At 35.6% G+C, this 26,843-nt stretch overlaps 1 protein-coding gene across 2 annotated transcripts in view; it reads right to left on the bottom strand.

Moving 5' to 3' along the window:
• Positions 1–26,843, bottom strand: part of LOC118186648 (tyrosine kinase receptor Cad96Ca-like) — a 127,530-nt gene that overhangs the window by 26,538 nt on the left and 74,149 nt on the right. For both annotated transcript variants that reach the window (XM_085824107.1, XM_085824108.1), the window contains exons 3-6: positions 16,061–16,212; positions 8,355–8,405; positions 3,707–4,132; positions 475–621 (exon numbers count right to left, since the gene is read on the bottom strand). In XM_085824107.1, the coding sequence (XP_085680233.1) occupies positions 475–621; positions 3,707–4,132; positions 8,355–8,405; positions 16,061–16,212 (776 nt within the window). The remainder of the gene's footprint in view (positions 1–474; positions 622–3,706; positions 4,133–8,354; positions 8,406–16,060; positions 16,213–26,843) is intronic.

The raw sequence follows: 26,843 nt of genomic DNA, 5'->3' as shown, positions 1-26,843 counted from the left end.
GTGAACGTGGCCGAAAGGACTGGATTTCAAATGTTCGTTTCCTTCCCACGCTCCAAAGTTCGTTATCACACATCCATCTGGAGGAACAAATGGCTTCAAACAATTTTTCTGCTGTCTTTATCACTGCCAGAAAGACGGGCTATTTTCTTTCCTTCTGTCCTAAAAAAAACGGTAGATTGTACATTTTCACCCATTCAGCATTGAACTGAAGAATTTGAATGGGAAATTTTGGTAGGTAATCTCTGTGTTTGTAATGGAGAACCAATATCTCCTGTATACGTGGTAACTCAAAGTGATAGATGAGAACTCTTTGTTTTATATCACAAGATAAAGCAGAAAAATTGCAGTAAATTATTGATTTTCAGAAATGTTTTCAATGCAGAATACGGCTCTTGGTCACTGATCATTCCAGTTAGCATGCATAAGTCAAGAGTAAGTCAAAAATTTCGAGGCTAATGGGAAAGAATAATTTACCCTTTGTGACGAGCTTCCCAAGGAAGGCTGTGAACTGAGGAAAGGTGGTGTGGCCGGACGCAACAGGGCCGCCGGAGAGTAGCTGAAAGCCACTGTTTCTGAAAGGCTGCCTTCTCTCCGTGCCACTCCAGAAGAGGCTTTCTTTAGCTGAAAAATAATCGCAAAAAATTACATTATTGTTAAATTCTAATTTCGGAAATGAATTCTGTCGGAAATGCTGGAAAGTGTAATGCGTCACAAGAGTTTTAAGGTGGACTGCCCATTTTTATTAATTTCGGATTTCTCAAATAATCACTAAATTAATAAATTATATTATAAATTTATTGGATAAGTATTGCTACTCGCGAACGCATTTTCGAGAGTTTGGACAGAGGCCACGTGAATATAGTTTGTGTCAACGTATTGTTAATGGCCCCCATACATGAATGTTACAGTGCTTTTTAGAATCTATTTAACCTATTAATATTGCGATTAAATACTGAAAGCTTACAGGGTATTTCTTGCCACATAAATTGGCATCAAACCCTATTATTATTTTTTGTGTAATAGGTATTGTACCCTAAACATAGGGATGATAAAGAAAGTAAGTTCTTTGCCAAGGTGGTCCCCCATCCAGTATCAGGAAAAGTAGTTTAGTTTTTTCAGATATGAATCAGGAACTTAATGCCTTTCTAGCAACTTCAAATTAGGTAGCAAAAGAACTTAATGAATTAATAACATTACAAGATGCATACAAGAAGAGAGGTCAAATTTGGTCTTCTCCAAAATGATGTAAACTCATTTTTATTTCGAATGGTAATCGAATGAAATGAAATATTTTTCAGATATGTTCTTGTCATATACAATTCTGGTTTATTTTCAGGAGGAAAACTAGTATCAACTATTGATTGATAGTATATTAAAGCAAAACGATTGTTGCTGAACGATAGACGCCATTGCCAAGTGTTCTTATTTCTTCATTGTAAACAGCTATCTTTCGTTTTGCTGTTTTCAACTGTTTCTTAGTCTGAAATTTCTGTCTTCTTGTCCAGTACAACATGGCGCCAACCTTGTAAAAGGTAGCTAGATGATTTTCTTTTCCTAACCAAGTGAAGCAGATTTGTATTGATGATATAAAGTTTATGCTTCATTAGCTTTGTTTGTAATCCTACGCCGGACTTGAGCTTTTCAGACATCAATTTCTATAGAACTTCCCAGAAAGGTCCCCAAAAATAAGCAAAAAATTAATATCCTCTGCAGAATTACTGTCTGCAGCATCAGATCAGGCAAATGTAGTGGTGGTCATCAATCCAGCCAGGCCCCATAACAGGTATATAGTGGATCCGCCAAATCCACGAGATGGAGAATTTTTGCAAATAACCATAACCTGACTAAAATTCAATACGTTCATAGTTTTAGCAGGTTTTAGGGAACAGGAATCCTCAGCAGGAGATGGCAGCAGTTTTCCCTGTCATATTCTCTAAAGGGGCTCCTTCGATATACATTGTTGCCGCATTTAGTAAATCTGTTAACAGTAGGTAAATCAACAACAGATTGTGGCTAAAGTAATTCAGAACCAGCCTTGTCCAGGCCCTCCGCTAGATCATTTCCTTTAATGCCACAGTGGATGAGCATTCATTGTAAAATAATGTGTTGTCCTCTTTCCAAAAGGGTTAAGAGCAATTTGAGAGTCATAAATAAAATTTTCACTATAAAGAGACGCAGAAGAAAACGCTCTAATGGTAGCATAGTAGCCAATTAAGATGGCACTTGGATACGTTCTCTTGCAAATTTCCTAAAAAGCTAAAAAACAACAGTAGTTTCACCATCAAAGTTATCGCAAAATTTACCAGTCGCTCCGCTGAGATTAAAGTACTAAGATTGTACCCTGCCGCCATTATTATTGCATCTGTAGAGAAACCGTATGTGTACACGTACACAGAGATTATAATCCTCTGTTTTACACGCTTTTGGTACTTCTCCGGATGTAGATGTCTTTGGGAGGTGGTGTCCATTCTCATTGTTTAGAAATACTGATTAGTTTCAGAAACTATCATTCTGACTGAGAAAAGGCTCACTGCGTATTGATAATCAACTTGACTGAATACATTTATTTTAACCCACATTCTATATCATTCATTAGCAATTTTAAATGAATGCGTGAACAATATTCTAAAGTTAACTTTTAACCGCTTTTTCTTATTAATTTTTAATATAAAAAACATATAAAGCTAAAATGTTTCAGTTCGTTTTTTGTGATTATGTTAACTTTGGCAGTGAGTAATGTGAAAAAGGAAAATCTGAATAATGAATCAACTCAGCTAACGCTCCTGACATCTAATAATATAGATAATAGAAACATAAGAGTAAAATTAAATAAAAATGATAACATACACATGGCATCTACAGAGTTTTAAGACTGAAATTTTTGAATGAATCCAAGAGAAATTGCCATATCATAGTTTGTGGTAGTAATCACTAACTTATCTCAACCTATTTTCCTTGAAATATCATTTGTTTGCCAAGAGAAGTTGTGAATTAATCCAAGAGAAATTGCCATATCATACTTTGTGGTAGTAATAACTAACTTATCTCAACTTATTTTCCTTGAAATATCATTTGTTTGCCAAGAGAAGTTGAAACTATTTAATCAATTGCAATGATATCAGCTGAATTCAAAGACTGAACGACCAGAAATATTTACATACTGTTTGCAAAATGCGATTATCATCCAGCACTTAATTACAAAGAATGGTAATTGTTCTAACTCATCCATTTGACTCAGGAGATAGGATTACTTTCTGCTTTTCAAGTAAAATCATACAGTTAACATTTGGAGAGCATTTCAGAAATTCTAAAAATATAATGGAAGAATGAAAGAATTAAATGAATCGTCTTAAGATTATAATAGTCGGTTTTACATGCTTTTGGTACTTCTCCGGATGTAAATGTCTTTGGGAGGTGGTTCCCATTGTTTAGAAATACTGATTAGTTTCAGAAACTATCGTTCTGACTGAGATAAGGCTCACTGCGTATTGATAATCAACTTAAATGAAAACATTTAAGAAAGCCCTTCGAACTTGCCAAGAAGTGGCCAGCATTAGAAATAACTCGCGTAGAGGGTTAAACAGTGACATTTTTTTTTTTTTTTTTTTTCATTCTCGACTTTTTAATAATTCAATCTTGAACCTCTGTATAGACATTATGTATGCTGTATGCATGAAAAAAAAAAAAAAAAAAACACTGAACTTACTGCGACTAGTTTCTCGTTGTGCTTGCAGCGACGATGCAGGAACCAGAGGACGAGCATCAAGAGGGGCGCAAGGCCCGTCACTGCGAGGATGGGCAGAACTGTTGAGGTTATGATTGTCCCCCCCTGGCCCCCCGCCTGTTCGCCCTCTCTCGGAGGAACCTCGCGAACTGGGGGCTGATTGCCAGAGGAGGGGATGACGGAGGGGGGAGAGGGGGTGGGGGCCGGGGCGTTCCCTTTCGCAGGGGGGTGGCGAAAAGGTCGGGCAGCGGAGGAGGAGGGGTGGGCGGGGTAAGGGGCGCTGGGTACAAAGGGAGGAAAGGGCCGCAGACGGGGACGAGATGTGCTGAAGGGGACATCCAGAGGAGGATCCGAAGGGGGCGATCCGCTGTTCGATTCCAGAACCCGGATGTAAACTTCAATCTTTGCCTACAAGGAAAAAATACATTACAATATTAGATCAAAATACAATCATAAAAATCGTTTACTGAAGAAGTTATAATATTAAGAAAGTAATGATTTCTTCGAATTATGCGATATGTAACAATTGTTTTTTAATAAAATCAGATTACAATAAAATGTGTCATATAATTTACTATCTATAACAGATGTTCTCATCTCCTCCCGCTTGCTTACATGTTCTATAGTTAACCATCTTCTTAAATAACTGTTACAATTTTCCATCTCTTTAAGATATTAACAAAATTTTTGTAATCATCGTATAAGGTATTTCTCCCGCCTTCTTAGCATGTCTTCGTGGTATAATGGGCAACACAATAGGCGCGAATTGCTTCAAAAATAACCTAATGTCTCTACAATGACGCTTGAACTAAAAAAAAAAGGTGGTGGATGATGATTCTCCATCACTAGGATTTGGAGATTAAGTCCCCTAATCCCCAGTCGCCCTTTAAAAGCGGGAGTATATAAGGTATTTCTCCCGCCTTCTTAGCATGCCTTCGTGGTCAGCGTATTCGGGGTGTATTCGAGATGTCCGAGGTTCGAGTCACGCCAGGGCATTGCACATTTTTCACATCTCTTGCTTCAAAAATAACCTAATGTCTCTATAATTGAAGTTATTTTTATTTGAAATTTTTATGCTGTAATTAGATTAGTAGCCTAGTTATGGAAATAAATGGAGTTATACGATGTACCGCCGGTGCGTATACATCTTATCCGCAAGAGTCTGTATCCGGCCTTTATTTTCGCAACCGTTCGTCGCAGTTCGTATTTTTAATTTTAAAGAAAAAATAATGTAAATTTTTATAAAAAATACGAAACGTAACTTTTTATATCCTTAGTTCCTGTATTTAAATTTGGGAAAAGATTGTACTTAAAAAATATATATATATACAAATTAAAAAAAAAAAAACTTAAAATTTCAGATTTTATATTACGCCCAAAGGGGCGTTTTTTTAACGTTTTGTGTGCTACCTTTATTTATTAAATATAATTTTTTCGCACTTAAACTATAAAATTAAATTCAACAGAAATATAGCAAATTAATTTTAAAAGACCACGTCTTTAGAATTTCCGATACACAGTCTCACAAGCTGGAAATAATTTTTTACCCCCCCCCCGTACAGTGTTGCCATTGCTCGCTTTGGAACCGTTGAGTTTCTTAATCAAAAACTCATAAATGCTTTACAAAATATGAAATAGATAATAAAACAAATTCCAAATTTGGGCTTTCAGATGTCCATATTCGGGTGGAGATATATGTTATTCAAAATTTAATGGCTCTAGGTACCTTTGTTTTATTACAATGCGAGAAACATGCATACATTTATGGAGGTTCTTCATTATTTAATTTCTTTGAATATAATACAAGGCGATAATATTTGGTGGCAACAATTTGAAAAGTTTCCGAAACAAAATTCCAAAACGAAATTAATAGCCTTTCCGGGCTAAAGCCGTTTAGGTTAAAAAATGGTTCCTGCACGACAAAAACTAGCACAGATAGTTAATTTCAAAATTTTTGATTTTTTACGTCTTTTTAACACGTTTTGAGGCACTGGTCAATAAACAAATGAGAATAATTCAAGGTTGAATTTTTTCCCCCCTTAACTACCAATCAATGAAATTCTTTTGCGCTTTATTAACTATAGTTTATGATTTTGTTACACATGATATTCTGAAAGAAATTTCATAAGTAATTTACAAGTTTTTAAATGATAAAAATATGCTTTTAAATGATAAAAATAAAATGAAAATATGTTACGTATTGAGTATGTGACAATACTGAAGCCCATCATTGTTTCCTAAAACACAAATTCTAATAGTCTATAAATAAGATCTTTTGAAAAGAATTCTATTAATCAATAAGCTTCACGATCATCTGCACAGAAATTCCCGTCACTTACTAATTTATTAACATCAGAAACGTCTTTCAAAACTGTCATTTTATATTTACTAACGCACAAATGCAAACATTCCACTCTTCAATTTGCATACGGCCTTGGTTATGATTTTCATACTTAAAACTGATATTTTTTATAATAAGTATAAATGTAAGTATAAAGACCAGACGAAGGTATAAAAATTAAGATTTCGTAATTTTTAGCCCAAAGGAGCATTAGCTCAGAAGGGCTATTAGTCTCAAAACAGGATTTTGAGTTGAAACATTATAAAAGTCTGAACCACTTTTCAAATTGTTGTCGCCAAATACTATCGCCCTGCATTAAATTTAAAGAAATTAAATAATGAAGAATTTGCATGAATGTAGTCATGTTTTTTGCATTGGGAAAACAACGGTACCTAGAGTCATCAAATTCTGAATAACGTAGTCCTCCACCCGAATATTGTTACCTGAAAGACCGAATTTTAAATTTCGAATTTTGCTATTGCGTATTTCATATGTTGTAAAACTTTAACGAATTTTCGATTAACAAACTCAATAATTTCAAAGCGAGCAATGGCAACACTATACGTGAAAAAACATTTCTACCTCCAGCGCACGAGGCTGCCTATCGGAAGTTCTAACGATATGCTGTTTTTTAAATATTTTACTAGAAGGCTACAAAGCAATATTTATAAGTTATTTGTACTGGGAAAAAAAAAAAAAAAAAAAAAAAAAAAAAAAGATTTATTTAACATACTATATACAGGTACAATGTTGCTAACTGCGTTACATAAAAAGATGCACCAGAAATCGTCATAACATTTAATTTAATAAAATCATCATTAGCCTTATGTAACTGATGCAGTGATATTTTCCAGAGTTTTCAAATTTTTAGTTTTTAATTTAAAAAAAAATTTTTTTTTTCATATTTTAAATTTTAACTCTAGATATCTTACTTCGGTACTTAGGTGTTAGGGCCGCAACCATCTTAGCGATAGTTTGGCGATTTTTTAAAGAAGAAGAAAAAATGATGGCTCATAAAAAAATAATAATAAAGACAATAATAATAATAGCAATAACAACAATAATAACGACAATAATAATAGCAATAATAACGACAATAATAATAATAGCAATAACAACAATAATAACGACAATAATAATAGTAATAAATTATATATCTACATATATATACATATCTTAAATTTTAACTTGGAATCTATCTCGAAAAATCAATCAATAAACCTACTTACAAGCAGTATTTTTACTTCTTTGTACAAAATAAAAAAAGTAATCGCGAAAATTTTTCGGGTATCATAATTCAACGAAAATTATCAATTTTGAAACTCTTGAATCCATTTGAACTAAATTTTTGAGTGATATCTGTACGGAAGGACAAAATAAAGGACTCTTTTTTCCAAAACAGATTGTAAAATGGATTTAAAATCGATTCAGAAACGATTTTTTTTTTTCATGACGTCTGTACGTAAGTACGTATGTATGTATCTCGCATAACTCAAAACAAATAGCCGTAGAACGTCGAACTTATGTAAAGTAACATACTATAACATGTAGTTGTGCATCTCCCTTTTTGGCTGCAATCGGTTGCACCAGACGTATATATATACCCACTCTGTAACCCAGCTAGGTGAGCTCAGTTTTTTTTTATTCTTTTGTGTTGTGTTGGTTCTGCTTTTATTCTTTTGTGTTTTTTATTCTTTTGCGTATTTTTTGCTTTAAAAGTATTGAATTATTTTGTTCTTATGTTCCAATTAATGTTTCTTATGCTTTTATTTAATCTGTGTACAACAGTTGTATAATTATCAACAACTTAAAAGTTTAAGTGAAGCTAAATTTAACGGGGCCGCCATTTGTTTACAACTGAAACTCTTAACAGAATATTGAATTAAGTCAGTTGGTGCACCAACTTCAGTGCCTTTTTGCGCAGTGTGACCAAAAGTTAACAACTAGTTTTGTGCACAGAAAATTTTGTCTTCCTGCTCGCTGGCCGAATTGCTTGATTTTGTGTAGAAACTCTAAATTTAGTTAAATTTTTTTTTTCTTCCTTTTTTTAACTGTACGTGGTGTTTTAAAGGTTTCTGCATTTTAGAACTTTTTATGAAGATATATACAGATATATAGAGAGAAAGAGACAGAGAGAGACGAACATACAGAGACAAACAGAACGACAAAGAGAGAAAAACAGACAGAGATTGAGGCAGACATAGATATATGCATACACAGATAAACAAACACGCACGCATACTCTATCCATATATTTATATATTACTGAAAAGTAACTGTTTAACTCACCGTTTGATGACCATCATTGGCTGTTATGTATAAATAAAAATCGTTGCCACCCTGCAAATTTAAAAATATTTCAGAATTTTATTTAAAATAATTATTTAAACACAGTGTTAACAATTCTGAAAAAATTAGTTTTTATTTTAATTGCATTTTTTCATACCATAATAAAACAGGCAAAGGCAATAAAAAATATGCAAAACACAGCATTAAAAATAATTATAGCAACAACTACTGACATAGCATTACGATAACTTTCTGCTTAATTTAAGCAAACACTTTCCAAATAAACACGCTTTATACACTCGTGTGTGCAAAATTAAGAGAATTTGTACGTTATGTCGAACTTCCGAAAAGATAATGAACAGATTTAAATGAAATTTGAAACGGATATACATTTATAACAAAGAAAGAAAAAGTCATTTATAAAAAAAAAAAAAAAGACATTTTAAAGTCATTTTATGTACGTATGATTATTAGTAAAGCTCATAGGGCAGGAATGTCCAAAATCCATACGAAACTGAAAATGAGTCTAATATGGGGTAAGGTCCCCTTTTTCAGTCAGACAGGTCACGCAGCTTGACAGTATACTAGACAGAAGGCGAATGAGGAGTCCCTCTGGCAGTCGATCCCATTCCCGCAGCAAGACAGTTTTAAACTCCGGAATGATTTTGGTTCTCGGAGGGGAATGGCGAGATGAATTGCCCTCCCCAAGTCGTCCCAGACGTGCTGTGCAAAGTTAAGATCCGGAGATATGGGTAACCAATCCATGTGACGAATATTCTCACTTTCCAGGTAATCGTCGACCAGCTGATCCCTATGTGGACGAAGATTGTTGTCCGTTAACAGGAACCCAAGAGCAAATGCACCCCTGAAAAGTCGAACATAGGTCCAGGAACGTTGTCCAGATCTTCTCGATATGTATCCAGTGTCCTGAAACTGTTTCTATAAATTGCAGAGGACATTGGGCGTTACACAAAGCTCTATAGCCATTTACGCTTGTGAGTGGCCTGCCTCCAATTTACCGACAACTCTCCATCTCCATCCATACGTTCGTGGCTACTCATTTTACTTGATACCTAATATTTGCAGGGACATTTATGCACAACTCCGATGTTCGACTGTCAAGGTTGCTAAATTTTCATCTTGCGTGCTTCCAAAAAATACCAAATGTCTCCACAGTGGCGCCGGAACTAAAAAGAGTGTTGAATGAGAATTCTCCACACCCAGGATTTGGCGATTGGCTGCCCTAAAAACCCCAGTCGCCCTTTAAAAAGGGGAGTATATAAGGTATTTCTCCCACCTTCCTAGTAAGAGTATATAAGTATTGTGCATCTTATATGTATTATCAGTATTTCTGTAAAATGCATTATCAGTTATAAGATATTTCTCCCACTTTCCTAGTGTGCCTTCGTGGTGTAGTGGTTCTGCAGGCTGGGCCGGTATTCAAAAGGTCTGTGGTTCGATTCCTGGCGAAGGCGTTGCTAAATGTTCATCTTGCGTCTTTTTGGAATTCTCATATGCACATAACATTAGGTGCAACATATATTTGTATTTGCATTCAGAAGACTATCTGTATGTGTGCATTAAGTGTATTATCAGTAAGAGTATCTCTAAGTACTGTGAATCATCAGTTTATTATCAGTATTTCTGTAAGCGTACTATCAGTGTCTTTCCGGAACTCTCGTTATTAGTAACTCTCATCTTACATGCAGTAACATTAGGTGTAACTTATATCTGTATTTGTATTTGCCATAAGCGTATTATCTGTATGTGTGCATTAAGCATATTAACTGTAATTGTACCATCTGTATTTGCCAGTGTATGTTATTATTTGCAAGTGTGTATGTGAGTGCATTATCTGCATTCAGTGTGTGCAATTTAAATACTGTGCTTGCATAGCAGTATAATTCACTGTAGTATATCACCTGCCCTGACATGGCAATAATCTGGATTCTATGTAACTAGCAAAAACCTATGTACCTATCTTTATGCCCTTGTATAGCCTTGTAATTTTAATTATTAGAAATCAATAAAAACTGAGCCCTGGGCAGTTAGATGGCAGTGAATTTCCGGGGGGTGCTTTGGTCAGCTGGACTGCCCTCCGGATGCATCGGGCGCTGGGTCTGGGCGTCCCTTGCGAGACGCTTGTGTGGCCCTTCCATCTGGCCTAAATTAGATAATGGTGGACGTGATGCTGTACTGATTAACCGTTATGGTAAAGGGACAGTGCCCACGTGTCCCGTCAGTTGTCGCTTGTCAACATGGAGGTAGGAAAGGGCTTCTACCTCCTTACTTCTTACCTCCATGCTTGTCAAGGTGGGGTAAAAGAGGTTTTTCGGAATATACTTTAGGCGTATACAAGTCAGTGATTGTTTGAAATGGAGAGATTAATTGTGAGAACATGAGCCCAATCAGAACAAAAGTATATAAACCTTTTTAAAATGTTCTGTGTTTGGATGCAATGAAATCTGAATTATAGTTATGCAATGCATTTCGTCTATTGCTTGTTGTCGTTCGTAGCCGTTGATGAGATCTCAGTATATTAGTTGCACATACCAGTCTGCTCGCCATTCTCATAGAAATGCCTTCAATACAATGCTTGCAATAAAATCTTTATATCTAACGTTTTGCGGGAGAGTTTCGGAATGATCTCCGACATTACATGATTTCATTTCTTTGGCATCGGCTTTAGGTTACATTCAAAGGGACAAAACTCATGACACTGTCGTGCTGATATGATGTTAGATTATTTTGTTTTCGATCTTCCATTAAATTTTCTTAAAATTAGAATGAATGTTACTTTTAGACAAAAATACCTGTGAAACTCTACGCATAGAAATTTCTGATGCGGCCTATAGATTCATCATAAAACTTCGCAGATAAGCCTCGTCATTATTGTTTAAATTCCTTTGAAAGTGTTTGCTACAGCAATTTCTTTTAAGCAATAGCAACTGAAGAGTAAAATTATTTCGCTAAAGATTGAGAATCGAAAGCAAATGAAAAAACTTAAAAAATTTGTTCTGATAATGCACTTATGGGGACCTTTTGCAAAAAGAATCTCTCCATTGAAATTTTACGGAAAAGACTTATCAAAGTGAATTTTTCTGACAATATTTTCTCAGTTTAATTTTGATCTCGAGCCATTTTATTTCTTCCACGAAATTCCAGTGAGACAAAAGCGAAAATCGACCATCATCAACGTTACACGAAAAAAGAATCCCTGTGCTTCACACAGCTCGTCAACTACGACTTAACAGCTACTGGCCTTGAGCGGTTGTTTCTAGTAGCCACCTAAATGCTGAAAGATGAGCGCGACTCAAAAATTAATGACTTGTCAAACTTATGACTAGCAATGTACAGTGAAAAGAATTAAAAGAAAAGGCGACTCTAAATACTCCTAGAGGCAACAATCTCAGTCATGACCTTCACCGGCCATTTCAATCAAGGACAGCCGACGCGTCCTCATGACATTTATCATCCGTTTGGCAAGACATGTTTCTTTCTTTTCTGTCTTAATTCCCCTCATCACAACGCTCGAAAAATTCCGGCTTCGCAAATAAAACTCAAACAAGCCTTCGCTTTTTACTCAAATTCCATTGCAAAAACCAGTCCAGAAATTATTTACACAGTATTCCTGACACCAGGTGGCAGATATGTAACAACGTTTAACTAGTTTTCAAGCAAAATTTATAGTTTGAATTTCGCAAGAAAAGCATAAATAAAGAGGAAATGAAATAAGTTTCACATAAGTGAATGAAAAACTAAAGTGGATGATTCTATTTCATGATTTTACACAATGCTATGAACCCTGAATATTCTAACTTTCGAGAAAGTTTTAAAAAATGTCAAGGTTTCAAAAAGTTACGAGTTATCTACCTTTAACTCACAGGTATATAATAGCAATTACTTTCAGGCGAATTTAGCCTTCCCATAGCCAGAGGAGGCTGTTGGTGGAATCACATCTACCTACATTGGTCTGTTTACAGTTTCCTTAACATTTTTGCTGGTGACAGAGCTTAAATTGCGCTAGCGGAACGCACCGGAGCTCTAAAGAAAGGACTCTAGCACTTCAATAGTGAAATGTAGTTTCAACAGAGAAATTTTGTTTTAGTAATAAATATGCTTTAAAAATTGATTATAACTTCGGATGTATGCCTGTTTTCTCTCGGGAACATGCACTTTGACGAAGGTACAGGAGTTTAAGCTTCCACCCACATGTCAAAGGTTTATCCTCCAGGTAGTGCAGTGAAATTATGAGAGCGGGTAAAATTTCTTGTTCCCGAAGGTACTAAAAGTGATTCCTTTAATCGTGCAGATCCACCCCTAGCGACCTCCCACTGCAGAGCTCCTGCAGACTTTTGAACGACGTAACGAAAAAATACGGGGCAGGAAAACTGTGACTTGTGCAAACTTTATATTTATTCTCATGCTGTTATAGGATCGAATTCGGGAGAAGCTTTTTTTCCCGATCGCATTCTGCTTGTCAACTAAAATTGCATCGGCTGGGCATCGCGGTCAGAAAGGATTGAACTCTTCTCTCTTTGTTTCTGAAGCTATGGTTCTCCCTTAAAATTTCTTTCCATACGCTCATATTGTTTCTAGCATCCTCTCTACTCTCATTAATGACTCTTTAATCTTTTACCCCTTTTAACTGGTAAAGGATGATTTTTGTTTCTCTCATATCCTGAAATAGTAAATGATTCAGGGCTTAAATTCAGTCGGAGGTCCGGCTGAGCTATTTCTTAGTTTTTGAATAAAATTTTAAGTTCGGCCAAAGCCCCAAATAAGATAAGGTCTGATATTTTTTATTACTTTTATTTAACTGTTTATCATGAATTTAATAGTTTATTAAATTTTTATTTATATCTTAATATTTTATTGAATTTTAATTTAAATGTTTTAATTATTAACTATTTCATTTATTTATTTTTTCCCTTATTCGAGACATCTTCCGGCACTTCTGACGTTAGAAATCAACCTGCTTTAAGCGCGTGGTTAACCTCGCACCTAACTGCTCACATCCACGTTTAATCTAGGTTTAAGCTCTGGCTGACGATAGTATAATTTAAAAAGAATTAACTCTTCAAAACCTCACTATAGAAGAATTAAACCTTTTACGTAAGTTTATTATTATTAAACAAGTTATTAGATTTACTTATATGTTTCAAAAATTATGTAAAGAGGAAAAATTTTAAGAAAAATAATTTAGCAGTTGCGTTTTCCTCCACAAAAAGCATTTTAGATTAGCAAAGGCATAGATTAGTTGATTAGGAATTTTTGTTTTAAAGTGAAAAAGAGCTATTTAATCCACACTTCATTACAGTCTAGTACTAAGGAAGCTGATACAGTTACATTTTGCACCGCTTAAATCCAACAATCTTAGGACTTAATCATTACTTTAAAATAAGCTTTCTTTTTCTTTACTGCATGCTTTTTCTTATTGCTTTCTTACTTCTTAGTGGCGTCATTGGAAGCACGTCCGGCAAACAATCGAAAGGTCCATGATTGAATCCCAGAAACTGCATCGTTGATTTTTCCTGTTAGCTGGCTTTGAAATAAATTCTGAAAAATTCTGTATAGTTGCCCTCGACTAAAGTACTTGGATTTTATATTATTCCCATTTCCCTTGAAAACGAATATGAATAACGCACCGGAAAATTTATAAATGAAACTTATTAATTTACGATATATTTTAAATCTAATTCAAAGATTTGAAGATACAGATTTTTAAAACGTTTATACAAGGTCACTTACAAATTTTTGCACTAATAATCGCTTTGTTTTGAAATATGACTAGCTTTTTATCACAAATGAATAGTATTTTATTGCTGGCCAGACGGTATAATGGTTAAGGGCGCCGACTGCGATACCGAATCCCGGAGAAGGCATGAATGTAAATTGTCTGTGCTCTTAAAAGGAGGTAACGGTGGCCGCCTCCATAATAAAATGAACACCACTTCTGGCCTTAATGGTGGCATAAGCCTAAAAATGGCTAGTGCCAGCCATAAAAAAATAGTTCTTTATTTTCATTTGAATTAATAGTATTTATCTAATATCCTTGCTCCTGCTTCTCGTATTGCTTCCGTAATATCTCAAATTATTATAATTCCGTTACAGTTTATAACAGGCTTTAAGCCCAGACTTTAAGTTCTGGATGCATCGAAAGAAAGGAAAAAAAAAAAAAAAAAAAAAGAATGTCCCATAATAAATACTGAACGCATCAGCAGTCATTAATGATAATATCCTGAAAGTGAGCCAAGAATTTCGGAAACCAAGAATACTTAGTAGATACCGGATAGCATCTTTTAAAACTTGCAGTAACGCTCAGTAATCTCCCTATACCAATGTCTTCAGGTAAACCTATAAACGAAAATCGCAGCATTTCAGATCTCAAGCTCCTTTCTTCTTAAGATATTACTTGAGTCTCCATTCATGCTGAAAATGATGGTTTATCTCTTGATTATTTCAAAGAAAAGAGTTAAGTATTGTTTACAGAATAAGAAGCGTGTAAGTTATTTACAGGATGGAATGATATTATGTCATGCATAACCGGCAGAAAATCCAATACTTTCCTCATCCCCCCCCCCAATATAAAAAAAAAAGGACGTTTAGCAATAGATAAGCTTAATGCCGAATGGTAACAGTACTAATTGAAAAGCAGAGCAATATATTCATTTTCAAATTACAATGCGTCATTCAATGGATTTTAAGTGCAACCGAAACATTTAAATAAAAAATTATTTTGTCAAATTTTCGATAGTTTTATGCTTGCTGCAAATGGTTATAGCAAACGTTGCACACGGTTTTATCCACTCTGCCGCAAACGTTTATAGCAAATAATGCAAATGGCACGTATTTGCCTGTGATATATCAAATTGAAATTTGAACGGCCAAGATTCTTGTTATCTATTACATATGTTCTGCGTGAGATCCATCCGTCACGGGACATGAAACTGTCTTCCGAAGTTGCACAGCACAACTGCACAACTTGGAAGCCATTCTCTTTGTTGCTTTGCTAGGACTTCCTGTCAAAACCACGCCAACTGCTTTGATGATTTCAGATGTGCGGACACTTGACAGGCACCGCCGATTCCTCTCCAATACTGAAGCTAGTGACTTCAGGTTACTGAAACAGTCTGTGAATGGTATATTTGCAAGAAGCCCCTTTTGTGCCAATGCATGCACGGAAACATCTTTGCGAGGCCACCACAATATTTCAATTTTCACCTACTGTTCTATACTCAACTAACTGCTGTCTGTCATCTTATAAATTGCTGTTTTGCAGCAAGCTAGAATCCGTTACTAACAGCTATTAAATTTTCCTTCAACAGAAGCACCGAAATGAGCGTTTTTAACACTCCATATGTAATATTAAAATTTATATGAGATGGCTGAATGGCGAGACACTTCGTGTACCACCCTGTTGGATCGACGAAGCTAAAGGCCAGGTGAGTTTTGCCACTTGCAGAAAACGCACTGCTGTTTTTGGATTGTAAATTAGATGCGTATCCTAGATCTCACTTAGAACATCTGTAATATGTGACATGAAACTTGCATAGTTTTAAAATTTAATGTGTTATATCATCGACAAATGTGCACCAGTTACATTGCTCTATAAACATTTGCACCAAGATGATTCTTTTGGGTTTGCCCAGCATAAGAATAGAATCGCATAATACATGACGATGAGAACAGAGAACTTTTGTTACCTGTCCAGTCAAAGGTTTGTCAAGGAAAACTTCTCCAGTGTCTTTGAGGATGCGGAAGTATTCCGAACCATCGACGTACTTCGCAGGCTCAATTCCGTACTCGATGGGGTCATTGTCCTCGTCACGCGTGCGAACTGTGATTATACGGCTACCTAAAATAGCAAAGGAAATGTCCATTAATTCTATTGTTATTCTATTATATCTCATCATTTAAAACAATTTTTTACAAACTGATATATTGACTATAGTTCGTGTTCCAGAGAAGTCTTTTATTATTATTATTATTATTATTATTATTATTATTATTATTATTTTCGTAACTGTCGCGTTTGTTCACTAGAACTTTACTTCCACGAACGCCCTCTGGCGAAAGAGACTAAAAACAGTCAGTTGAACGGCTGACGCGTCTAACAGATGTATAACGATAGACCGTCTCCGTATAAATTATGCTTGTAATCATTATAACTTGTAAATATTTTGTGGATATCTTTCATACGAATTAAATTTTCTTAAAAAGTTTATAGCTGTGTTGCGCAGTGAATCGAACTTCATCATAGAGACGGATACCTACAAGAAGGAAAAGCAGGCAGTTCAGGGCAGCCCTATTTAGAAGGTAAGTGAACTTTCACTTATCTATTTAATGATAAAAAAATTTTAATAGTACAAAGTTGATAAAATTTTTTAACATGGCGCCCGAACAGGGACTGCCAGTAACTGCTATTTTCCTAACTATTGAAACTGTCTAAATTGATATCAGTTATATAGAGGATACATAAGCATAAATAATTAGTGATTGCTGATAGTTGTTGAATTGTTGAATATTAAACAATGACGGAATTCATCGATACATTGAAAAGGAAACGCGGCCACATAAGGGCTGCCGTTACAAAATTAATTGGCCGAATCGAAACTGAATTACCAAAAACAGAAGTGAATGCAGAGGAACTAGAAATTTCCTTAGAACTCTTAAATGAAAAATCGAACGAGTTAAAACAAATAGATGCCGATATAGAAAAATTAATAAACATAAAGGATCTAGACCAGGAATTAAACGGTGTTGACGAATATCGTGAAAGAATAACTACATTTAAATACAAAGCTAACAAAAAATTGAAAGAAATTAATATAGAACAACAAAAATTTAATGTGTTACGAAGCACTGAACAGTTAAGTGAAAGTATTATAGAAAACGTTAAAATCGAAAGTCATAATGTGAAGCTTCCTAAACTTACGATTCCGAAGTTTTATGGCGAGAGCTGCGAATGGCTGACATTTTGGAACACTTTTTCATCAGCCTTACATCAAAATAAAACGCTTGACGCTATAAGCAAATTTAATTATTTGAAATCCTTTTTGGGAGGTACTGCTTATAACACCATTGACGGTTTCGATTTAACCGAAGAAAATTACGAAACTTCAGTTAAACTCCTCACAGAAAGATTTGGAAATAAAGATGTACTGATAAACGCTCATATAGATAAATTACTGAAAATAAGACCTCTAAAGGATTCTAATGACATTCAAAATTTCCGTAAGTTATTCAATTATATACAGAAACATATTCGATGTCTTGAATCATTAAATATGACCTCAGAAACATATGGAGCTTTATTAACACCTATTTTGCTTAAAACATTGCCCCCAGATTTGGTTTTGGAGTATAATAAAACAGTTCGGAAATCAAATTACGATTTGAGTCACCTAGTGGAATTTCTTTCTGAGCAATTAGTTGCGCGGGAACGTACATTCCAGACGGTCCAGCCAAAGGCGGCGCCGCAAAAGCATAACAAACTGAGTGAACCCAGACCTATTGCGAAACACACAGCTTCGGAGTTAACGAACGCAAGTTTGCGGGGGGGACAAACACCATGTGTTTTCTGCGACTCTTCTGATCACGAGTCTATAACGTGTAAACAAGCATCTTTATGGTCTACTGAGAAAAAAAGGGAGAAATGCAAAGCGAAAGGGATCTGTTATCGCTGTTTACGCCCACGGCATCTTAGTTTTATTTGCACTTCTAGAATAAGGTGTGAATTATGTAAACAACGACATGCCACTATAATGTGTTTTAAAAACGAAAACGGAGAAATTAAGGAAGAACAAATTGAAAATAAGGCCTTAACGAATAATTCATCCTATGAAAGTGTAATCTTGCAAACTTTAATTGCCAATGTTTACGGAGATGGTGAAAGCAATTTTACACGAATAATTCTGGATACCGGAAGTAGCAGATCATATATCAGCACATTTCTTGCGGAGAAATTAAAACTAAAATCTTTAGGTCAGGAAAGTGTGACTCATGGGCTTTTTGGAGGGATAGAAAAAAGGGAAAATCACAACAAGTATCTGATTAAGTTAAATAATCCAGAAACAGGATTCACATGCGAAATGGAAGTTTTGAGCCAAAAAACCATATGCTCACATATTCCAAAATTGGAGGATAGGGAATGCTTAAAGAAACTAAGAGGTTACAAACTTTTTCCCAGTGATGTAACTAATGAGAATTCTTGTTTATTTGAAAAACACCCTAACGAAATACACGTGCTTGTAGGAGCAGATTATGCCGGAAAACTCTTTACAGGGGAAATAATACACGTAACGGAGAGTTTAGTAGCGATGAATACACACCTTGGTTGGACAATATTAGGGAGAACGAAGGTAAAGGGAAAAAATTTTAATGAAGTTCTTTTATCACTACACATTAGTGACAGAAAAATTTGTGACTTGTGGTCTCTTGATTCTATCGGAATAACTGAACCAGCTCTTTCGCAAACAAAACAAGAAATACAAAAGGCTACAGAAAATTATTTCATCCGTACTTTAGAAAGAGATGACGCTGGAAGGTATCAGGTATCACTTCCCTGGCTTCAAATTCATCCTGAGTTGCCGGATAATAGAATCCTTGCAGAAAAGCGTCTGAAGTCTTGCGTGAAAACCCTTCAGACAAAGAATTCCTTAGAAGCCTACGAAACTGTTTTAAAGGATTGGGTAGAAGAGGGAATAATTGAACCTGTCTATATTTCGGAGGCAGAAAAGATCAAAGGGCATTATCTGCCACATAGACCCGTGTTTCGGGAAAATTCGACTACCAAAATTCGACCAGTGTTCGACGCATCTGCAAAGGAGAAAAATTCGGTTTCTCTGAACGACTGCCTGGAAAAGGGTCCTAATTATCTTGAATTGATCCCCAAAATTTTGATAAAATTTCGAGAGGGGAAATATGGAGTAATTTCGGATATAAAAAGAGCATTTCTTCAGATAGGTGTGAACCCAGCGGATCGAGATTTTCTCCGGTTCCTATGGTGGGAGAAAGGACAGCCTGAAAAACTGACTATATATCGGCACCGAAGGGTTGTATTCGGCGTAAACGCCAGCCCCTTTTTACTCGCTGCCACGATTAACTACCATTTGGAAAATGTACCAAAACATCATCAGGAAATAGCTTCAAAGCTAAAGAAAGCCATGTATGTGGATAACTGCGTAGCGAGCGTGGAATCAATTGAAGAATTAAACTCATTTATCAAAGGATCTAAGGAAATAATGGCTACTGCAAAATTTGACCTAAGAGGATGGAAACATAATAGACTTAAAAATGAAACTTCAATTCTAAACCTTTCTGATAAAGATTATGAAGATGTTGTGTCAGTATTGGGATTGAAATGGGACTTGTTTGACGATACTTTGTCTTGTCACGTAAAATATGAAGAAAACCCTGTATTGAGCAAAAGATCTGTTCTTTCCGAATTGAGTAAAATCTTTGACCCAATTGGGTTTACTAGTCCAGTTACTCTCATGCCTAAACTGATTCTGCAAGAGTGCTGGAAACATAAAATTAACTGGGATACTAATCTGCGAAATGATCTAGCAAGGAAATTTTTCACATGGTCATCTCAGTTAAAATATTTGAAAGACATCAAAATTCCTAGATTGCTTCCCAAAATAGACGAAAGTACTACTCTGCATGTATTTTCGGACGCAAGCAAGGACGCGTATGCGACCTGCATTTTTCTTAGACACAGCGGTGAGAGTGGATTCACTTGTCAATTGATACAATCTAAAGCGAGAGTTGCTCCCCTAAAAGCCCTCACCATACCTCGACTAGAGATACTCGCTTGCACTATTGGAGCCAGGCTCTCTCATACAATAAGAGAAGACTTGAAATTAAAAGAGGTTCCAGTTTTTTACTGGACGGATTCCACAAATGCTCTCTTTTGGATAAAACAGAAAGAAAATTGGTCCACTTTTGTAGCCAATCGAGTAAATGAGATTCGAAAATTGAGTAACTCAGATCACTGGCATCACATTCCCGGAAAGTTTAATCCTTCGGATTTGCCATCACGCGGTTGCTCTGCAAAAGAATTGAGGAAATCCGAATGGTGGAAAGGACCAGATTGGATTTATCGACCTCCAGAAGAGTGGCCTATTGCAGATGGAGAACATCCTGACTTCGATATAGTAAATGGAGAGAGAAAACGAACTGTAGTTTCAGCCAACAATCACACGAATGCAGATAAATTTAACCTTTTTGACAATATTTCAAAATTCGAAAAGATCATAAAGGTCGTATCTTGGATCTTTAGATTCATTAAAAATGCTACAACACCACCATCTGAAAGAACTCATGGGAGAATTTCAGTCGAAGAACTAAAGGGAGCTGAAACAGTGGTTTTCCGACTGATCCAACGAGAATCTTTCGAAGGATTGAAAGATAAAAGAATACGTGCTCTAGAACCTATCATGGACTCCAATGGCCTTATAAAAGTGAAAACACGTATCTTTCAGAGAGACGACGATGCTGACTTTCGTTACCCAGTTTTACTTCCCTCAGAACATCCATTAGTCTTAAAACTGATCAAATCTGAACATGAAAGGCTAAGTCACGCTGGAGTACAATTCGTTATGTGCGCTTTGCGTGAAAAATATTGGATCATAAAGAGTAGGAAGACCGTACGCAAGGTTATCCAAAACTGTGTACGATGTCGAAGGTTCGACTCTGATTCATATAAGATTCCTCAAGCGCCACTACCTGAAGACAGAATAAGAGATGCTTTAATTTTTGAGATTATTGGTGTTGATCTGACGGGTCCCTTAATTTTAAAAGGAGGCCAAAAAACATGGATCGTCATTTTTACTTGCGCAATATATAGAGCAGTTCACTTAGAGCTAGTCTCATCTCTATCAACCGAAAGTTTTCTGCACGCATTCAGGCGATTCATCGCTCGAAGGGGTAGACCTGTCACTGTATACTCCGACAATGGAACCAATTTTGTTGGATCAAATAATTTGTTTAAGACCATAGATTGGTATTCTATCTTAGAAAATGCAACAGTTAAGAAAATTGAATGGAAATTTATTCCCCCTTCCTCGCCATGGTGGGGAGGGTGGTGGGAAAGATTAATTGGAGTACTAAAGAGAATTCTTCGAAAGGTACTAGGAAAATCTTCTCTGAACTACGAAGAATTGTTGACAATCATTTGTGATTGCGAGAGCATTATGAACAACCGTCCTCTCACGTATTTGTCAGAAGACGTAAAGGATTTAAGAGCTCTCACCCCAGCAATGTTTCTAACAGAAATTCCAGAGACTGGAGTTCCTGAATTAGATCTTTTGGATTCTAAATCCATCAATAAAAGATACCTTTACAGAGCCAAATTGAGAAAAGATTTACGAAAAAGATTTCGATCAGAATATTTAGGGCAACTAAAACAAAGCTCAAAATTCATCCGCGAACCATCTTCTGTGAAAGTTGGTGATCTTGTAATTGTGTCCAACAACGAAAAAGGGATAAACTGGCCCTTAGCTAGAATCGTGGAAATATTTCCATCCCACGACGGACACATTAGATTAGTGAAACTGAAAACTGCACAAGGGGAGATTATAAGACCTACTAAGAACCTCATACCTCTTGAACTCAACTTTACACCTGAGTCGGATATGCTAGTGAGGTACAGAACTCGACGTATGACGAAAACTCAAAAGACTTGAACTACAGGTCAGTTGAGGTCCATCCTCTGCTGATACTGGACCTCAAGGTGGGAGTGTCGCGTTTGTTTACTAGAACTTTACTTCCACGAACGCCCTCTGGCGAAAGAGACTAAAAACAGTCAGTTGAACGGCTGACGCGTCTAACAGATGTATAACGATAGACCGTCTCCGTATAAATTATGCTTGTAATCATTATAACTTGTAAATATTTTGTGGATATCTTTCATACGAATTAAATTTTCTTAAAAAGTTTATAGCTGTGTTGCGCAGTGAATCGAAGTTCATCATAGAGACGGATACCTACAAGAAGGAAAAGCAGGCAGTTCAGGGCAGCCCTATTTAGAAGGTAAGTGAACTTTCACTTATCTATTTAATGATAAAAAAATTTTAATAGTACAAAGTTGATAAAATTTTTTAACAGTAACCGTTGATAGTAGCTATTTGCTCGCAAATATAAAAAAATATTTTAAGTAACACAAATATTCATGTTTTGGCACTTTTATATATATGTAATAAAAGAATCTTAACAATACTGATAATGTAGAATGTTGAATCCGGAAAGAACAGCAAACTTGGTAGCCGAGGTGAATTAAGTATTTATCTTTATTTCAACTGACGTTTACGGCCAAACTTCACTTGGCACTCTAATTGTGCTATTCATGAACATTTACATTTTTGATACTGTTGCGATATAGGAACAGAGCAGCGAAGTAGCGTCTTAGCGAGAAGAGAGGTAAAAGCAAAGTGTTCAGTTATCCAGTATGGAAGCTCACCAAGAGAAAGGTTTCAGTTCTCGAAATTTGGAGTTCATGTTTCGAATTAGCTACGTCATCAGCATTATGCAAGTCATATGATATGGATTAATCTAGAAATAGTTATTATTATTTTCAGAATAGAGAGTTGAAATGGAATTTGGCTATGGAAGTTAAAATTAAATACCTATAAATACAGAATTGTTTTATATAGAAGAATGAAAAGATACATGCGTGTTGATACAGATATTTTTAATAAGAGATAATGAAGTTATCCCTGTTTCGGATTCTTACAAGTATCTTGGGGTTACTATTGAGAACAGACTGATGTTTAAAGATCACATAACTGATAAACTTAACAGAGCATTTATGGCTTTATATAATCTTATCGGAAGAAAATCAAAACTCAGCTTTAAAGTGAAAAGAACTTTATATCTCACGTTTATTCCACCAATTCTTCTTTATGCAACTCGGCGTAGGCCACAGTCATAAAAACAGAACAAAAGAAAATTGAAATTCTGCAGAACAAGATTCTACATGCCATGGTAAATGCGCCTTGGTACGTTGGCAACACTATTATTCATGCAGACTTAATGATTCATCTAATTCCGGAGCAAATACTTATGGGTTCACACAATTTTTTTGAAAAAATGAAGAATTCCTCATATCCTCACTTATGTAAAATAACTAATTACTATCCTACTGTTGAAAGTGTAGTGAAGCGACCAGGTTTATTCATCATAATATTAATTGGTGATTGTATATATGTATTATAATTTTACCATTATTTCATTCATTAATTACTTACTGACAAATCTTATAGACATTGTGGCTTGCTAGAGTCAATTATGGACTCTGTTTAAATTTTATTCGTAAAAACTTTTAAAAACGTGTTATATTATATATAGTGCGTTCGTAAAGTCATGGTGCATTTTGATCGGTCACAGGAAATAAACAAAACTAGATAGAAATGTGAGCAGCGCTTTCACGCTGCGAGTTTCAGTGTGTCTTTGTTGCTCCTTGGGTGTGGACGTACGTAGTCTGACCTCACGCGTATTTTGTAACACGAGTGCATTCTAAAATAACTAACTGCGTCGCGGTTTTCGAGACAAATGAACGCAATGCTTTAGCGCCGCGTAGCAATCAAACGGTTAAAGCTTCATACCTATTCAGTACAGTTTGATGTGGGGCTCCACCCATACCATCACAGTCTACTCCGCAAAGAAAAATGGTCCTATCACTTTATCATGCATCAGGTCACACCACACGTTCCCTTTAGGGCTGTTACGTTCGTACTCTACGTGCGAATGAGGATTTTCAGCAGCTCATATTCGGATGTTATGGCGATGAACATGTCCACTAACAGGGAATGTCGCCTCATCGTTAAACATAATCTTCTGCAGAAATCGGATTTCATTGTCGACCTCATGAAGCATATCTGTAGCAAACGCAAATAGTTTGGGTCTATCCGTTGGTTTGATAGCGTTCAACAGCTGCAATTTGTAAGAGCTTCTTAGGTAACTCTTCTATATAGCCTTTACAGACTCGTCACTGACCGATGGCCTGCCAAAATGGGGTTTATCCAACAAACTGCCGGTGTCCTTCAACTGCTTATCCCACCGATTAATGCTATTTCTATGTGGTAGCGGTTCGTTGTACACGCGATGATATTCGAGTTGCACTTTGGTCACGGATTCGAATTTGGCAAGCCACAGAACACTCTGAACTTTCCTCTATACGACGGTCCACATCTCGATTGGCGTGGGCGTGGATGGGCTGATCTTCTCCTTCGTATTTTGCGGTGTTGCGTCAGCACCTGAGTGCGCTCATGCTTGCACATAATACTACGGGAACTTGGAGAGTTTTCCTTTTGTTTGGTGAAGATTTCACATTTCTATCTTGTTTTTTTTGCTTTCCTGTGACCGAACAAAAGTGCACCATGACTTTACGGACGCACTGCATATGAATACTTGCAAAGATATTGACTTTGTATGGACTCTCCTAATAATTTTTATATTATTCTTATCAAGCTTATTTTCATTATTATATCATAAATATTTGCGTGTTAACTGCCTCTCACAGTAGGAATTCTCCAATTAAACTCACATGTGCTCAAGACTCGACCTGAAATTCTCTCAGTTACAAATTTAATCAGTCAATGTTTTACGTCATTCACATTATTACTGCTCAACGTACTATATTGCATTCTATGTTCAACTCATATTATTTAATTGCGTATTTCAACTAGTAAGATATTATGCATACTCGTTCTCCTCATGCAACTTAATTGTTTTCACGAAAGCTTGACTCCCCTTTCCACGGCCGCAGTATATCTTTGCCATCGGGTGGGTGCGTTCGCACCTTGATTTATTTACATACTCAATTGGCCTATGGCATATACAAAACGAAATGATTAAAATCCTAATGTGATTGTGTACCAGTATACCAGAGACTATTAGGATTAGTTATAAAATGAATTAAATGTAAAGCTGTTAGGTGAACCTAGCGCCAGAGGGTGGCTATGGTAAACAAATATAGTGAACTTTAAAGAGTGCATTTATACTATTGTGGTTTATGCACTATCGACGAAGTAGATTTAATTCATTCCAATAAGTTTAAATGAAATGAAAAAAAAAATGCGTATAATTTAATATTCGATACAAGGAAGTCATGTGGTGTACACATCAGATTTTTCTTTTAAATTTAATCTGTCTCCTTTTAACAAACCAAGGGACATAAAAAGAATAAACTCAGTTTTTTATCTTTATTAATTATTAATCACTGTTTGCAGCCATAAAATATCACTAGCCGGCTTCATTAAAATCGTTAGATATATTTTCTTTTTTAAAGTAGCTATTATACATGGCTAGCCCGAGCAAGCGGTTAGTTATTAAAAAAGAAAAAGATGCATAATGATTTCAAGAAGTCCAGCTAGTGTAATTATAGAGAAAATATTTAATATTTTAATCAGACATCTCATGATATAAACGAATTTTTACTTAAATCATTTACATTAAAAATGGAAAAAATATTATTATGAAGACCTTTATTGCTTTTAGATCGCTTATTTTGTTAATCAATAACAGATTAATTTAATTTCAAAGGAAATACCTCGCGCTTCGCCGAAAGGCACATGGAAGGTAAAGAAAGATATTAGGTCTTTCCTCAAATAATACAGTTTTCTTAATTCAACTAAAAGTCAGGAAACGAAGAAGGTATATTTTACTTTGTTTTTATTCTATGTGCAAGTTTCGAAGAGTGCAGCTCAGTTTTAACAGTAATTTTGACAGATCTAAGTGGAAGTTACGAATGATTAAGCATATTTTGCTTTTATGAGTTCACTTTAATAGTTCTTAATAGGGATATTATTGCAGTGTATGGGGATTAGACAATAAACCGTGAGGCAGTTTCAGTGGGGGTTACCGAAGTTCTGAGCCGGAAACTAAGAAAACAGCCTCTTTCTCGAAGATCTCTAGAGCTCGACGAGGACTTCCTGCAAACAGTCGTGGAAACAAAGTCCGACTGTAACTATTAAAAACTGATAGAGGATGAAGGACAGCGTATTTTAGATTAAAAAAGAACTTTGTTTATCTTTATAAATAAACCGCATTATTTACCAGACTAATCGCTTGTACGGCAAGCCGCGGAAAATAGTTATTATGAAAAAGAAAAAAAAAAAAAATACATAATGATTTTAAATATTTCTAATTAGACATCTCATCATTTAAATACATTTTTACTTTCTTGTACAAAATAAAGAAAGTGTTGCAATCGCGAAAATTTCCCGTTATCACATTTCAATGGTAATATTCATTCTGATCTTTCCCATGAACAATTTGACTTTTTTTTTTTCGTGACCTCTGTACGTACGTATATAGCTCGCATAACTCAAAAAGGAGTAGCCTCAGAACGTTGAAATTTTGTATATGGAACTGTTATAGCATGCAGTTGTGCACCTTCCTTTTTGGCTGCAACTGGCGGAACAACAAACGTGTATATATATATATATATATATATATACACGTTTGTTGACGCTTACGTAATTC

The sequence above is a fragment of the Stegodyphus dumicola genome, chromosome 9 (genome assembly GCF_044657685.1).
Source record: "Stegodyphus dumicola isolate Sdum_Otavi_A_Nest chromosome 9, ASM4465768v1".
NCBI lineage: Eukaryota > Metazoa > Arthropoda > Arachnida > Araneae > Eresidae > Stegodyphus > Stegodyphus dumicola.
Note: the sequence above shows the minus strand (reverse complement) of the source record. Positions and strands in the feature narration are given on the sequence as shown.